Source organism: Eubalaena glacialis, chromosome 6, assembly GCF_028564815.1.
Source record: "Eubalaena glacialis isolate mEubGla1 chromosome 6, mEubGla1.1.hap2.+ XY, whole genome shotgun sequence".
NCBI classification, from domain to species: Eukaryota; Metazoa; Chordata; class Mammalia; order Artiodactyla; family Balaenidae; genus Eubalaena; species Eubalaena glacialis.
This window is the reverse complement of record NC_083721.1, coordinates 68,802,652-68,819,921: the sequence shown is the minus strand read 5'-3', so window position 1 is coordinate 68,819,921 and position 17,270 is coordinate 68,802,652. Positions and strand designations below refer to the sequence as shown.

Below are 17,270 nucleotides of genomic sequence, written 5' to 3'. Positions count from 1 at the left end.
CATACCTGTACCAGGCTGCTGAACTGTGCCACAATAAGCACGATGATGTTCCCAACTGCAACTGTCAACAACCAGGCTGCCTGGAGTACAGACTTCATGCTAGAGGGAGCCTAGAGAGGACACAAATTTGTTAGTAAACAACCTCCCTACACCACCCTCATGCCCCATGCATCTATCCAGAAAACTTCTCCCACAAAAACTTCCCCTACTAAGTTCAGCTATCACATTGATTCAGGGGATGGTAATAATGTTCAGAGTAACAATAAGATGGAGCTCTTAACTGAATATTTTAATTCATTATATCATATAATCTTCATTACAACCCTAAGGGATAAGTTCTATTACTATTATTTTTTACATAAAGAAAAATAGCATTAGAGAGATACACTTGCTCAAGGTTACACATTAGGTGTGCAGCCAAAATCTGAATGTGGGCAGTTTGATTCCATAGCCCTTATTCTTAGTATTTAAGTATCCTTTTCTGGATCCCAAACAGCATAGGGATCCAGCCTGCCATTACCCTAGGAGTCAAGTTGATACTCTGTTCAGGACCATAAGGAATCTAAGGCCAAAAAATATGGAGGTCTTGGCCCGGGTCACATACCTAATTAAGGCAGTGCCAGGATTAAAACTCCATCCTCTGAGCAACAGCTCCACCTCCACCTTCCACTTGCAAAAACCTACCTGAGAATAAGAAAACTCAAGTCCTGTGACAGAGAACATGACCTCCCCAGCTGTAACAAGGGCATATTGTGGTAGCTGCCATGCGATGGACATTTTGTTGGCTGGGATATATTCCATCTTCCAGGCCTGAGGACCCTGACTGGTGCTCTTAGTGAGGGAAAGAAGAAATGGGCTTGTCAGGAGTCTCAAGTAAATATTCCTGGCCTACAACATTTTATGGTCTTATATCCATCCCCTCATTGTATTTTCATCCTTGTGCTACCAAGCAATTTCTACACAATTTCAGTTTTTTGAAATTCCTTTCACTAACACTGAACTCACTTGCCTGACTTCAGTCAATCAAATACCATTACTGCAGAGCCCTTAAATGGTAGACTATTTTGATACTGTACTTTGGATTCCCACCATTTTGACCTACTGGGTATTTTGATCCTGACCAACATTTTAAATGTAAAATGGCATCTGAATTATACAAACACAATGAATTTTCAGAAAAGCATGTACTTAAGAAAAGTTTAACTCCTTGTTAAATTTTCTGTGTAAATACAGTTAAACTATTTCTAACATTTTCCATTTAAATATCTATTTTACTAAAATTACTTTTATCAAAATGAGTTATTTTCTTGGTAACCCTTACATTGAAGATTTTCTTGATCAGTGTTTTAAAATCCATATCAAATACCACTTGCTATGTTGAATTCTATTTATTAGCCATTATTTTTGAACTCAAATCTTACACATTCAAATTTTGTCAAAAAGATGCAATTTTTCTGTAAAATTTTGGTCAAAAAGAATCTTTTCAGGGTCAATTTTTTGTTATTAATGTTACCAATATACATGATTCTACAATTCTTTTTTCATCTAAAATTACTTTTATTACATGCAGGTTTTTAGCTGTAGTTGGTTTTATTTTATATAGATTATATTTACTAATATTTCTTACAATAATGGAATTAAATTTTTGGAATTGTGTATTTTTGTTGGAGTAAAACCAAGTTATTAGGTAGTAAGTGTTATTAGATAGCCGGTGTAATATCTGGATATATCATGAGATAAAAATAGCAGAGCTAAAACATATAGGTCAAAAGTCCCTGAAATGAAAAGTCTTTGATGTCCAAATGCCCTTGATTCTCTGAGTCAAAGGCCATTGCGTTTGAAATGTAGTAAGGCAAATGTTGTTTTAGTTGGTATTGTGAACAATACCTGGGCATATATTTGGGTTTTCTTAGCCTAAGAGAAGACTGTGACCTGAGCTTGTAAATCAAGGTCACATTCTCAAATACCCACAGGCAGGTAATTAACTAAACAAAGCATGCTGAATGGGAATGATAGGGACTATGGTGAACTGGACAGCCCCATCTAAAGTGTACAGCCACTATAGCACCAGCCAACTGACATGGTAATACCTGTTATAGAATCTTCTGATTTTGTTTTTAAGAAATGTAAGGAATCCAGTTTCTTAGGTAAAATCACTCTACTTTTAAATATTGTCAATTAGTAACAATTATTTTTATTTTTGTCAAGACTGTACAGACCAAACAAAACAGGACTACGTGAGGAACTGGGCCCTCAGCCCTCTAATATATGATCTCTACTCTAGATGCTTATTATCCTGGCATTCAGAAACAATATATATAGCCTCTATCTTGAGCAGTATATGAGAGACAGAAGGAAAACACCAGGAATGCAAGTGTTATGAGTTGAGTTGTGTCCCCCTAAAACTCATATGTTGGAAGTCCTAACCCCTAGTACCTGAGAATGTGACCTTATTTAGAAATAGGGTTGTTACAGATAGAATTAGTCAAGTTAAAATGAGGTCACTAGGGTGGGCTCTAATCTAATGTGACTGGTGTCCTCATAAGAGAAATTTGAACATAGACAAACATACAGGGAGAACTCCATGAGAAGATGAAGGCAGAGACTGGAGTGATTCTTTTACACATCAAGAAACACCAAATACTGCCAGAAAACCACTAGAAGCTAAAGGAAGCTAAATGAAACAGATTCTTTCTCACAGCTCTCAGAAGGAACCAGCTCTACCAACACCTTGATCTTGGACTTCTAGCCTTTATGACTGTAAGGAAATAAATTTCTGTTGATAAAGCCACTCAGCTTGTGGTACTTTGTTACAGCAGCCCTAGAAAACTAATACAGCTAGGTTGGTTTAACATCAGAAAATCAATTAATATAATATACCATATCAATAGAAAACCATATGATTATCTCAATAGAGACAGAAAAAGCATTTGACAAAATTCAACCTCCCCCCTTCAGAGTAAAAAACAAACAAAACCCACAAAAACTAGGAATAGAAAGGAACTTAACCTGATACCTGATAAATACCTATGAAAACCCCACAGCTAACATACTTAGTGATAAAAGACTGAATGCTTTCCCCCTAAGAGGATGTCTACTCTCACCACTTCTATTCAATACTGTATTGGAGGTTCAAGCAAGAGCAATTAGTCAAGAAAAAGAAATAAAAGTCATCCACACTGAAAAGAAAGAAGTAAAGCTTCTTTATGCAGATGACAGGATCTTGTATGTAGAAAGTCCTAAGGGATCCACTAAAAAACTATTAAAACTATCAAATGAGTTCAGTTAGGTTGCAGGACACAAGATCAATATCAATTGTATTTCTACATATTTGCAATGAACTATCTAAAAATTAAATTAGGAAAATGATTACATTAGCAACAGCAAAATAAAGAATAAAATACTTAGGAATAAATTTAACAAAATAAATGTAAAACCTATACTCTAAAAACTACAAAATATTGTTGAAAAATTTAGGTCTTAAAGAAGACCTAAATAAATGGAAAAACATCTCATGTTCACTGACCAGGAGACAATATTGTTAAGATAGCAAAACTCAAAATCACCTACAGATTCAGTGCAATCCCTCTCAAAAATTCCAGCTGGCTTCTGATCCTAAGCTGATCCTAAAATTCATGTGAAAATTCATGGGACCCATAATAGCCAAACCAATCTTTAAAGGGAAGAACTAAGTTGAAAAACTCATACTTCCTGATTTTGAAATTTACTACAAAATAACAGTAATCAAGAGATTATTGTACTGGCACAAGAATAAATATATAGATCAATAGAATAGAATTGAGAATCCAGAAATAAGCCCTCACATTTCTGGTCAATTGATTTTTGACAAGAATGTCAAGACCATTTAACGGGAAAAGACAAGTCTTCAACAAATTGTGCTGGGACAACTGGATATTCACATACAAAAGAATGCAGTTAAGCCCCAAGCTCACATCATATACAAAAATGAACTCAAAATGGATTAAAGACCTAAATATAAGAGGCAAAACTATAAAACTCTTAAAGGAAAATAATGGGCATAAATTCTCATGACACTGGATTTCGCAATGGTTTCTTAGATGTAACACCAAAAGCACAAGCAACCAAAGAAAAAAACTGATAAATTGAACATCATAAAGATTAAAAATGTTTGTACTTCAGTGGACACCATTAAGGAAGTTAAAAAGACAACCTATTGAATGGGAGGAAATATTTGCAAATATATATCTGATAACTGACTTATGTTTAAAATACATAAGGAATGCTTACAACTCAATAATTAAAACACAACCCAATTAGAAATTGGGCAAAGAATTTGAATAGACATTTCTCCAAAGCAGATTACAAATGGCCAAAAAGTACATAAAAAGGTGCTCAACATCATTAGTCATCAGGAAAATATAAATAAAAACCACAATGAAATATCATTTCATACCTACTAGGATGGCTATAATTAAGAAGATAGAAAAACAAGTGTTGGCAAAGATGTAGAAAAATTGCCACCTTCTATTGGTGGGAATGTTAAATGTATGCTCACTTTGGAAAAGTCTAGCAGTTCCTCAAATGGTTAAACATAGAGTTACCATGTGACCCAACAATTCTACCCAAGAGAAGTGAAAATATATGTCCACACAAAAACTTGTACATGAATGTTCATAACATTATTTATGTTAGTCAAAAGGTGAAAACAACCAAATGTTCATCAACTGATGAATATATGAATAAAATGTGTTATACCTATAAAATGGAATATTATTGGGCAATAAAAAGAAATGAAGTACTGATGTATGCTATATGAATGAACCTTAAAAAATATGCTAAATGAAAGAATCCAGACACAAAAGGCCACATGTTATATCATTCCATTTATACAAAATAGGCAGAATAGGCAAATTTATAGAGACTGAAAGTAAACAAGTGGTTGCTAGTGCTAGAGGGTATGGGGGGGGAATAGTGAGTAACTGCTAAGGCTTCTTTTTGGAATGATGAAAATGTTCTAAAATTACACAACTCTGTGAATTTATTAAAAACCATTGAACATACATTATTGAAAATATATTCTATATATGTATTGAATATACAATATATATTGAATATGTTAGTGCATTGAAAACCATTATACACTTTAAGTGGGTGAACTGTATGGTATATGACTTATATCTCAATAAAGCTGTAATAAAAAATGGCATACTAAAGATATGCTAATTAAATTAATTAAAATAAAAAAAACTTTACAGATTATTCTCATCACACTTCTAGAAATTTTCCATCTTTTTCTTATTCACTGTCTTCTTTTTATATTTAATACAATGTCAAAAGTAATGAAATAAAATTAGAATCAAGATTCACATCAGAATTAAAATTCAGAGGTGTCATGTCCTGAGTGCTGAGATAATTGCTTTTGATGGAGCACAGTTAATTCATCCCCTAAACTTTGTGTAGAGATTGACATTTGCTACCAGTCTTGGTATTTCAGACTGTGATATGCTAGCTGATCAGTTTCCAAGGAGCTAGGAGACCCGCATATGGAGTCAGTCAAGAAGACCTAAACAATTATTGTTTTCTTGGGGCCATAATGAGACTGCAGCAGACCATGTCACCTCATAGCAACGACTCAAGATAAATTATGTCTACCATTCCCCAAGACCCTGTGCCTGTTGCCAATGTTATCTCTTTTAAGTCCTCATGGAGACCTTAATAGGTTTTCTAAAGTCACTACAGAAACTATCACCTTACACTAGAAATAAGTATGTGATGCTGTCTTGCCACAGAGTCTTCTTTGGGTCCCAGGATAGATACAGATTCAGACAGATATAGATTTATATATAGATATAGATATGATATAGTTATATAGACATAAATATAGATACAGATATATGGAAGGAGAGAGTAAGGGTGGCCATGAGCTACTTACATTAGTAATAACAAACAGATAAGCTGCACCAAAGTCTAGTAGACCCAAATTCAGTGAAAAGTCCTCATTTTTTGTTCTACAAGGCACCGCAGGATATCTGGAACAGGAGAAATTTAGGTTAGAATAAACATTACAGTTTAGAAAAGCACTCCCATCTCCGGAGGAAAGAGTGATTTCATCTCTCTACTGATGGTGAATCAATCAGCAAAGCTACCATTTCTCTTTGAGGAGAAGAGTCTCAGAGTGAATTATTTTCATGCCAGGTTTTTTCTACCCCTGATCTGAGCTTTTCATTGTCTGTTGGCTAATTTTTTTTTTCACCTTAAACCTGAATGCAGAAGGCACAAATTCTCTTCTTTTGTGAACTTCAGACTCTAAGTCTTCTCATCTAAATTTTACGAATTTTTCTCTTCTAAGTCTTATGAATTAGTGGAACAGCATAAAACAGTGAACCTGAAAGGATAAGCTCGAAGGAGGTGTTAATAGGAGTTACCAAAGGGTAAGAGTGGAAGCCAATAATAAACTGGCAAACCTCCCAGAGATGGCCTGTTGACTATACAGTATGGCCTTTACAACAAGCATGGTCTCAATATATCTGTGCAGAAAAAGGTGAGACTGAGGGAAGGAGGCAAAGGTCGAAAGAGAGCAGGAATCTGTGTGTATTTAAAATTAGCTGAGATATACCTAATCCTCCCACCTATATGCAAAGAAAGCATTTAAAAAACAGTTGTTGATAAAAGTAAAATTACAAGGGTAATGCTCTTACTCTCCTCTTTGCACAGTTCTGTAAGCAGACACACCATAGTCTTCTTCAACACCGAGGGAGCTATCTGTACCCAGGGAGATGTTGATCTCTTCATGCAAAGTGTTAACAAACCTAAGGGTAGAGACATTGTTACAGATCAGACAAACTCTCCCACCTGATAAAAGGGCAGGGGCCTTTTCTGTTTTGTTTACTGCTATATGCCTAGTGCCTAGAACAGTGGCTGGCACATAAAAGGTACGTGATGTATATTGTTAACTGGGTGAATAAACGAACATATATATATGTATAAATACATACCAGTATTTATATAAAACTGATACTTTATCCTCTTACAAATGAAGTCTGATTTGACTTATGCAAAGCTCAGACTCCCAGCCCACAGTAGGTTGAACTATCATTGTTTTGGGTCTGCAGATAACCCTGGACTCTTCCAGAACCATCTTTCTAGTCTTTTGAACCCGGGCCGCTAAATTGCTCCCTCAGTTTGGGTTTCTGGTAGCATTTGCGTTGGTCCCTGGCCCATGGGATTAGAAGGGCAGTTCCCTCTAAAATCCTTGATATTGATTTCTGGACATTCACTCATCCCGCACTAACCTAGAAATTGCTCCCTTTCATCCTTCCTGGAGGTTCTCATTGCTCTCTGACCCAGGGAAGTCCTATCCTCATTGTTGTCTTACTTATTTTATCTGTTTACTTTTTCTGAAGCTGCATATGCAAAAGCAGATTATTATGACTGTTCCACCCTTCAGTGAAATTCAAACTTTTCATTGAAAGTTCTCCTCTAAAATGCTATTCTCAACAGCAACCATCTAATCTCGATGGCCATAGGCACATGCATCTGTCTATTTCACGTCAGATTCCTGCCCCAGTGAGCAGATGACCCCTTCAGGGCTCCATTTCTGTAAATGTCCCAGGCGGTCTAACAAGACCTTCAGCCTTATCTAGATTCAAAACCAAGTCTTTTGACTCCAAGTGTGTTGCCTTTACTAAACCACGAGGCCTCTATAGGTTTATTTTAAATTTTACTTTAAAAACACAGTAACTATAAAAGATATTCAACTACCAATAACGAAGGGAGGATTATTTGCTTACTTCTAAATTTCTCTCTGGTGATCACAGAGAGGAAAGAATTCAGTTATTTTCCTAAGAGCAAGATAAGTGGATACAATTCAGCAGAAGAGATTTATGTTGCAGAGCACAGGGGGCGTACATAAATACAGGGTCATCTTTGAATACCACAGGAGAAAGCAAGCCAAAAGACTTGGTTTTGAATCTATGCTTCTCACTGCCCTGGGAAATGCCTTCTGACACTAATTCTCTTGACATTCTAGGAAGAGAATCCCTGTACAAGACAAGTAGAATGTGAAGTCTCTTTATGTGAAGCCCCACAGATCAGAAGAGACCCAAGATTCAAGAGAACAGAGAGGCCTGGGTCTCCTCGGCATCCAAACCTCATGGCTGTCATCCCATTGGTTGTTTTGTTTTCTTCATCCTTTACCTACAATAGAGGGAAGTAAAAATCAGTTACAGCTGACAAGAGGGAACTGATAATCAGAAACTTTGATCATCAGTCATATCCTTGGTAAGATATTGATGAGCCCAGTCATCGTACTCTAAGATAATTTGGAAACTAGGCCATTCCTCAACTTACCATCATGCTAGAAATACTTTTCCCATCTTCTCGAATGATCAGAGTGTACCATTTTTTCTCCTCCACAGAATGCTCAGTGTAGACAGACAAATTGTGATATTTCAGTTGGAAGTGGAAATTCTGGCTTTTTGTCTTCAGGTGGAGTTTGGAATAGTGTGGCATTTTCTATAGAATGAAGAGTCTGTCACACTCACCTTCTACCCCATCTTGGACATCACAGTCTCATAGTAACCTAGGGCAGGTGACCTCATTAGATACTTTCAACATTACCCTTTAACCTAGTAATTCCATTTCTAGAAATATACCATAGGAGTAATTAGAGGCTTGAATAAAGATTTATGAGTAAGGATGTTCATTATAGAATTATGTATAATAACAAAAAAAATTAAATACCTATAAGGAAATATTTTACTAAACCATGTTATATCCACAGAATAGAATATTATGTATCCATTAAAATCACATTCTCAAAGTTTACCTAAGGGCATGGGAAAATGCTTATGATACAGTTAATGTTAAGAAAAAAATCAAGGTCAATACAGCATATAGTGTTTCAACATTTTTTAAAAATTTGTTTATTCATTTATACAAAAATGCTAACTATGATTATCTCCGTGTGATGGATTTATAGGTGGTTTTTATATCTTTTGACATAATTCCCAATTTTCTACAATAAACGTATATTACTTTTATTATTTAAAAAATATTTTTAAATGAATATTTCAGAATATGTATAATAAAGTAGTGAAAATATGCAAGCCAAACTCTTCCACAGGGTGTGTGTTACAAGGCAGTTTGAAATAATAACACAAATTACAACCTATTGAGAGCTTACAATGTCCCAGACATTATGCTAAGCACTTTACATATAATATTTATCCTTACAACAGCTTATGACATAAAAATTATTGCCATTTTACAGATGCTAAAACTGAGGCTTAGAGATCAAATAACTTGTTCAGGGTCTTATAGCTAGGGAGTGGCAGAACCAGGAATTGGACTGGGGCAGTTTGACTCCCCAAGTGCATGCTCTTCACCACTGTATTATGCTGCTGCCTTGGCACATAATCTGAATGTGTTTCTGATTCATTCAAGTCCATACGTCACCTGAAAGGATTTGATGGACTCTGCCAACAGAGAATTGTTTTCATCTCCCAGCACTGTAACCTCCACCTCATTATCTGCCAGATTCAAGACTTGTAGGAAAATCTCTTGGGAATCTGGTTGGGGTGGGGCCATTTCCTTAGGACAGAGAACACATGTTAGAATTACCAACAAATAACCCTTCAGATACCATGAGAACACATGCCTCAGTCCTTTCTCGACAGCCTAGCTCATCTAGTCAGGAGGACACAGTTTTCTACCTCTAAAGAGCATTTGGCTTAGAAAACTCTGAAGGCAGTTTGGAGGGGGAAACACCAGCTCAATATAGCAAGCACTGATGCCAGGTAACAAACTCCATGCTTTTTGACTCAGCCGTGGCCTCATACATCATTCCCTAATAGTGGCTATTCAATCTGCCAAAAGTTATTTGTTTGAGTGTCTGGTAAGCTATCTAAGAGATGGTTATATATCTTGGATACCGGTGTATGGAAATTCCTTGACAATATACTCTGAATCACTCAGGTGGGAGGTGGGCTTCATTTTGCACTGCTGCTCTACCCCTGTATCTACTCATTTACCACAAACACTTATTATGCACCTTCTTTAAAACAGGTACTGTGCTTAGGGCCCAGGGAATCAAGATTGAACAAGTCAGAAAAGTGAACAAAATAGGTATGGTCCTGCCCTCATGGCTTAAGATTTATTGTACTCACATTAATTTTTATCTCTACAGTAGCAGCAACTGCAAAGGCCAGGCATGCTAGGATCATACCAACAGCCATTTTCCTAAGTGATCTATAGGGGAAAGAAAGAGACAATTATAGCTAAACTCTAGACTCTAAAGAATAAAATCTAAACCCCCTAAGCTTAGCTAATTTGGTCCCAATTACTTTTCAAAGTATTGCCTCCCCTTCATACAACCTTCTTTCTACTTTTACTTGAGTCATACTGAATTGTCCTCTGTAATGCCCCAAATTTTTCCCTCTATCTTTGCTTATGATGTTTTTTTTAATCCATTATGTCATAATAACAAAAATAATAGTAATATAGCCAGATTTACTGAACATTTACCATATACCAGTCATTATATATTATTACCTCCTTTTCCTCTTCTTCAGAAGTCTTTCTTGACCCTGGCCTCTCTCTTCCATCTCTCTTCCATCTCTGCATTTCCCTGGCACTTTGCTTTCCTTCTTAGGGCACTTAACATATTTCACCTTGTTGCAATAATTAACCTTGCATATTTTCTAGCTTCCTTACTAAAGAGTAAACCCTTTAAGAGCAAGATTTGTGCTTTTACATTTGCATAGCACTTGGTGCTGAACTCAATAAACTGCTCAATGAATGAGTAAATGACAAAAGGTCATTTGAATATGGTAAGTGGTTATCAAAAGGAAATTGCTATTAAATCAGAAATTAGAGAAGACTTAACACCCTCCTCGGTCAAACTTTACAAAGAATAACACTTCTATTTAGAAGGGGGGGAAAGCAGTAATTAGGGACAATTCTATCCCCACTCTTATGAGGTCCCCCATTTGTTTCATAGGGACAGTAGAAGATTTAAAGGGATTAGTTATCCTCAAAGGCTTTGGACTTCTTTGAAGAGGCAACTTTCAAGAACAAAGCAACAAGTTGGTTTAGGAGCCTAATCTCACATACTTTTGACTTTCCATGAAGTATAGTCCTAACTCTTCAACATCACGTACGTAAGTCTGCAGTAATGGCTTGGGCTCTCTATCATAAGAATTAATTAGATCTAATTCCCGTCCTCCAGTATTAACAGGCGTTTAATCTAACATGGATAAACAGAAGCAGAAAAATGATAAATCAAAACAAATCATCACTAAGTAGAAAAGATATTGACTCTTTATCAAACTGGGCAAATGTTGAGTCAGTTTGGAGCAACATAGGCATAGTGAGCACTTACGTGAAGTTAATGCCACACTTGGAGACCAGACGATAAATGACAAGGTCAAACAATGGGATGAAGATAAGAACCAAAAAGGGATTTAGTACCTGTAACACCATGGTAAAAAGGATTAGTTACAAGTGTTCTTCTATCATGAGTGTGAGCATGTGCTCTCATTTGCATGTGTGCACTCTCTCTCACATCCAAACACACTTTCATCATACTATGTACAGAATGATTCCACATCTTTCAGTCTCTTTACACCCAAGACTCTATTTCCCCTGCATAGCACATTAGCTTCCAAATATCCCAAGGAACCAGTTTCACTCTGAACCTGTTTTTCTGTCAATCAACTGGGAGCTTTCCCCTCCCATTTTCACTTATCTTCTTCAGCACCACAGCCAAGGGAAAAATGTCAAGGCCAGGAGAAAGGAATGAGAGAAGGAAGAATTGGGGATTGTTGAACAAGAGTTTTAAAAAATACCTGGGAGTCACCAATAAACAGAGATTCTGATTTTGTTGCTCACACAACAAAGCCTTATACTTTCTTTGACAATATTTCCATGATACTTGACATGGAAAAAAATCCAGTGCTTATACTTGCCCTGTGAGCTCAAAACTCAGTCTCCCTTGAGTTGATCAGGAGCTACTTACTTAACAGAGGATGTGAAAGAGAAGTGTGGGGCTTAAAGAGAATATTTTCATCCCTATGTTTAGCTCTCCTCAGCATACAAGGAAAAAAACATCAAATTATGGTTGGTAATCCTACTACTACAGGTAATGGTGTAGATGAGGAAAGAAATAAGTACCCGGCACTATAGAGAAGTCTCCTACCTGCATCTGGTCAGGCTGAAGCACAAAAAAACCCTGAAACATGATAACAAATGACATTAAGATGGTGGCCTAAAGACAAAAAAAAAGCCTAGATCAACCATCTTGCTAATTAGCAGGTGAGAAGCGTAAGGTAAAATCCATCAGGTCTTTGGTTCAGGATCACTATTATCCTTGTAAGAGTATGTGGGGAAAGAGACTGGGAATGGCTTTAGGCTATGTCTCCTGAAGGCAGATGGGCTTAAGGGAGAATCTTATTTTCTGTGCATTATACTTTCTTTAACTTGAAAGAGAATAGAGTCAGTGTGTTTTTTATTCATCTCAGTAACTGCAGTCGTAGGTGGTAATAATATGAAGGACAAGACATCATGGTTAGGGTGAAGACTCCCACTGACACACAGTGTTTCTAAAGTTGTTCTCCAGGAGGTCAAAAAGAGGACAAACATGATAAATCCTGGACAGCCAGGGGAAGGAAAAAGGTGAAATTATATTAAGCAGGCTCCAAACAGACTGGCATCATAAAACCCTGGCATCATTCTACCCTGCCCTCTTCACAACTGAGACGATAGAAAAACAATACAATAATCTAGGAAGTGGGAACAAATGAGAGAAGAGTTTTTGCCAATGAATGGAAATTGGAAAAAGTGGAAACAATGTTTACAATTTTCCCGTTATTTCTGTATCCATGTACAAAATATCCCACCTCTGGGTCCTCTGCTGTTAGCCCGGCCTAAGAGATGGTGCCAATTGTGTTGTAGCAGCAATCAAACCCGCTGTGCCCTGGCCAGGCTTAGATGGAAGAAAACATCCACTCCCCCAGGCTCTATCACTTCATTTGCTACCCTCTCAATGCTTCTTTGCATACATTTAAACCTTTCCATCCTTACATTTCTGATTTCTAAAGATAAGATTCTGTTTTTTATTTCTAGATTTGCTTTCTTTACTTTGCCTACTCAGTATCTTCATGCTAAAGGCACATCTCTTATGATCTTATGTCACTTTTCAGGCAAAAACACAAAGAAATTTCTCCTTAATATGGATTATAAAGAAAATGATAGACTTCTCTGGAAAAATCTCTTCTACTCACCAAATTCCCATTCATCCTGGTGGCTTGCAAGGTCCATCGTGAGCCCTAGGGCAAACAGATGCTATTAAAAGAAATCCCTTTCTCTGAGAGGGAAGGGGCTGGAAGAAGGGGTAGTTTTCAAAAGAACTATTCTTTTTTTTTTTTTAACATCTTTATTGGAGTATAATTGTTTTACAATGGAGTGTTAGTTTCTGCTGTACAACAAAGTGAATCAGCTATACGTATACATATATTCCCATATCCCCTCCCCCTTGTGTCTCCATTCTTACCTGCTGATCCAAAAGAGCCCAGAACATGGGCAACGGGATATAAAGAAATAGTACCCTGGTCAGTGCCTTCACATCCATAATGAGCTGCCTCTGCAAGAAGGGGTGAGAAGGAACAGGCTGAATTGCCAGATAGGGTTTTCTTGCTTAGAGTAGAAGTGGCCCAGAACAGTAAGAGAAGAGGTCAAATACAGCAGGAGGGAATCAGTTTGGACATTAGGCAAGACTACATGGAGGCATCAGATGTTTCCGCAGTTCCAACTTACTGGGTATTTCTCAGCTGCCCAGTCCAGCCAGTGCTCTCGCTTTGGAATGTCCGCAGAACGGTTCTTGAAACGGTTGGAAATGGCAAACTAGGGCAGAGCGTAGATATCAGAGGAGAGACCAAAAAAACCATCCCCTGCTTTTTCCAATTCATTATCTCTTCCCTCAAACACACATAACTCTTAAGTGACTTACTCCAACCTTTTGATTTCATCAGGCATTGAATTTCAGAATATTTCAAATCTAATTTTACCTATCCTTATTTTCTGTTGGCAACATATATAACTACATTTCAGAAGACTTTTGCCCATTTTTAAAAACGATTACATTATTTTTAACTTAATGGTTAAGTAGAGGCACAGAGGGAAGACCGATTAATCTCAGTTTGCCAAAAGGCACAGAAGTAGAGCAGAGGTCATTGAGAAAAGCCATGTTTGAAGGCCTATATGCTCAGCACAGCATCTCTTTCCCTTTGATTGAAAAAGGCAGGTAAATAATTCATGGACTTACCCAGATACATTTGACAACTTGAGTCACTATGTTTCCTTCAGGAGGTGGTTTTCTGTATATTTTGCTTCCCATTGCAAACACAACTGCAGTTGATAGACAAATAAGGTTCTTAGCTTCTCATTTAGCACATTCAGTATGTAAACACTAAGGACAGAATGCTGAAATATAGGAGCAACTGGCACATCTCATAAAGGGAGGGAACTGACTGACGCTATCTGACTTTGGAGTTATAAATGGTCAGTGTTGAGACTTTCCTGTTATCACAGAAATGAAAGTCACCTTTGAATTCTCACTTTTCTTTCTTCATCTCTACATCTGACATATTACCAACTTTCACTGACCCTCTGTCTTCAGTGCATTTCCTGCCTGCCCCCTCTTTTGCATCACCACTGCTGTGACTCTTGTGTAGGACCTCACAACTTCTACCCTGCATTAACAAAATGGCCACCAACTAGTTTCTCAGTCCTGTTCTCTTCTTCTTTTATCTGATGCCAAATTAAAATCTTTTTTCCTGGACCTACCTAACAAGCCCAAACTCCTGGCATGGAAGGCCTTCCCAAATTCATTATTATCCTGGTGGTAATTATTATCATTAATGATCTCTTGAAGATTTATTATTATATGTAAAGTGTTAGGCATTTTACATACAGTACTGATTTAACCTGACAAAATATGTAATACTCTATTTTACACATGAAGAAATCAAGGATTAAAGAAATTAAGCAATTTGTACAAGAAAGTGCCAGAAACTGCATTTTTGACCTGAGGCCTGACTCAAGAATCTATACTCTTAACCACCATAAAGCACCTCATTCATTCATTCTTGCATTACACACTGTGCTAGATACTACTGGTAATAAAGATAAAAAAGAGGTGGCCCCTGTCTGCAATGGAGCTCCCCTCAACCTACCACTTCCCACTTTACCTTTCATTATTCTCCATTTGGCACCTTATCCTCTAACCACTATTCATCATTCCTATGAAAAATTCTTTTCTGTTCTATTTCTGTTCTTGAGCTCATTCTGTTTCCCTCAACGCCCATCTTTATCCTTTAACCACATCTCCACAGTTATCTATAGGTGAATTTAATTTTCTTATTTTCTCCTTTATTTTCCAAATTACCAGCAATGAGATATTACTTTTACAATTATAAAAAAGTAAATTTTTTTCAAGTTTATTAAATTTAACTAAAATCCGTGGGAAACCTCCATCTTGGTACCCTCCCAGACGTACTTTCCTCCTGAATGGACTTCCCAGCTCCAGCAAGATGCCCCTCTAGTAGATCTTCTACCCAAGATGCTTTTCTCAGTGACCAGTAGCAATTTCCAATATCCTTACATCCAGAATGCCTGAATCACCTTACTTTTCTCTATCTTAACTTTCTAATTTCTCCATTCCTCTCAGTCAGATTCACTCTACCACTTTTTCTTTATTTATCCTCTCAGTTTCCCCAAAGCGTCTCCAAATAGCACCATTTACCTACCACGGCCTTCTTATTGTTGATAGAAAAAATAGTTCAGAGAAAGAATGCTAATCCTGGGAGACCAGTGGGCAGATAAAGAGGTATCTAGATAAGTGGAAGATTTTGGACAGGAATTAGACTGCTCTTGAAACTAAGAATGATCCCAGAAAGAGGCTGAAATTCTCAGGAATTCTGGTCTAAAAAGTGACAGTGAAGTGATAAAAGGAAGACCTTGACAAGTTCACACTTAAATTTCAAGGCCACTTAACTAAAGAAGATGAGTAGGGACCTTGAGTTTCTCTACCATCTCCTCCCACTAGTAGACGTTGCCTCTTACTTCACAAAGAAGATAGAAGGCTTCAAATGAAAACTCCCTCAACTTCTTGCCACCAAATCTATTAACTTCTGTATCCACACCCATCCTCTCCTTTCTCCATTTAGGTGAGGGTGATTGATGTTCCTCCTCCTGTATAAAGGCAATTGTGCCATGTGTGCTTTCATACTGATTATACTGTCTTATATTACATCTTCAACATGTTTCTTTACTAGAGTCTTCCTAATGACATTCAAGCATGCTCAATATCCTCTCTTGACTCCATGTCGCCTTTTAGGTATAAATACTGTCTTCCCTTTCGTCCCTCTTATTCACTTCCCAATCTACTCTAATTAGTCTCGAATCTCCACCAATCTACCATAGCTGATATCATCAAATCAATGATCCTCTTGTCGCTATATTTAATGGACATTTTCCACCCTTATCTTGCTTTCCCAGTCAGTAACATTTGTTACTCTGAATGAGTCCCTTCTTGAAATCCTCTTGGTAGCCAAGATAGAACAACTATCACTTTGGCCATTCCTTCTTAGTCTCATTTGTGGGTTTTCCCTCTTTGCCTGTCTTTTTTTGTTGTTAACTGTTGAACCCTTTACCTAATTCAAATACAAAATTTGACCCTTAACACATTTTCATTGTAAAGGAAATACAAAAACTTACAAGTAAATGCTGGCTTGTATAAAGGTATGCTCAACACTGAATGATCTCATTTAATAATATAAATACATAACAAAGAATTGACAATCTATATATTGGAGAAAATAATCATTATTAAGTTTTCATTACATTAAGACTCATTCCCATACAAATTTGAAACATTATTCTAAAGGTTTATGCCATAGAGATTGCCCCTTAGAGATTTGATTCTGGCATTAATGAAATCACACTGGTTCTCAAAATACGATGTTCTGTTTTCTGCCTCTCCACTTGCACTGTTTTTTTCCTACCCGGAGAGCCCTTCCCCAACTTTTCTTTTGTGAATCTTTATTTGAATAACTTCAGTGCAACCTAGTAACTCATGCCTTTGCTGCACTTCCTTGTAGATATCTTTATTTCTGCACTTATCACAGTGAACAGAACTTCATCGTTCACTTATCTGTATCTTCACCAGGAAAATAAAATTCCTTGCAAATAGGTACCATAACTTGTTTATCTCTAATTCCTGGTGCTTAGAT

At 36.9% G+C, this 17,270-nt stretch overlaps 1 protein-coding gene across 5 annotated transcripts in view; it reads right to left on the bottom strand.

The window, feature by feature from the left end:
* SLC15A2 (solute carrier family 15 member 2) overlaps positions 1 to 17,270 on the bottom strand; it is a 36,374-nt gene that overhangs the window by 2,193 nt on the left and 16,911 nt on the right. For 2 of the 5 annotated variants that reach the window (XM_061194229.1, XM_061194233.1), the window contains 14 exons: positions 14,303 to 14,385; positions 13,795 to 13,881; positions 13,532 to 13,621; positions 13,263 to 13,307; positions 12,179 to 12,211; positions 11,363 to 11,451; positions 10,149 to 10,230; positions 9,439 to 9,573; positions 8,332 to 8,496; positions 8,132 to 8,178; positions 6,681 to 6,791; positions 5,915 to 6,011; positions 685 to 831; positions 6 to 110 (listed from right to left, as the gene is read on the bottom strand). In XM_061194229.1, coding sequence (XP_061050212.1) covers positions 6 to 110; positions 685 to 831; positions 5,915 to 6,011; positions 6,681 to 6,791; positions 8,132 to 8,178; positions 8,332 to 8,496; positions 9,439 to 9,573; positions 10,149 to 10,230; positions 11,363 to 11,451; positions 12,179 to 12,211; positions 13,263 to 13,307; positions 13,532 to 13,621; positions 13,795 to 13,881; positions 14,303 to 14,385 — 1,316 coding nt within the window. The remainder of the gene's footprint in view (positions 1 to 5; positions 111 to 684; positions 832 to 5,914; positions 6,012 to 6,680; positions 6,792 to 8,131; positions 8,179 to 8,331; positions 8,497 to 9,438; positions 9,574 to 10,148; positions 10,231 to 11,362; positions 11,452 to 12,178; positions 12,212 to 13,262; positions 13,308 to 13,531; positions 13,622 to 13,794; positions 13,882 to 14,302; positions 14,386 to 17,270) is intronic. The other 3 variants (XM_061194231.1, XM_061194230.1, XM_061194232.1) reach the window with 3 other exon arrangements.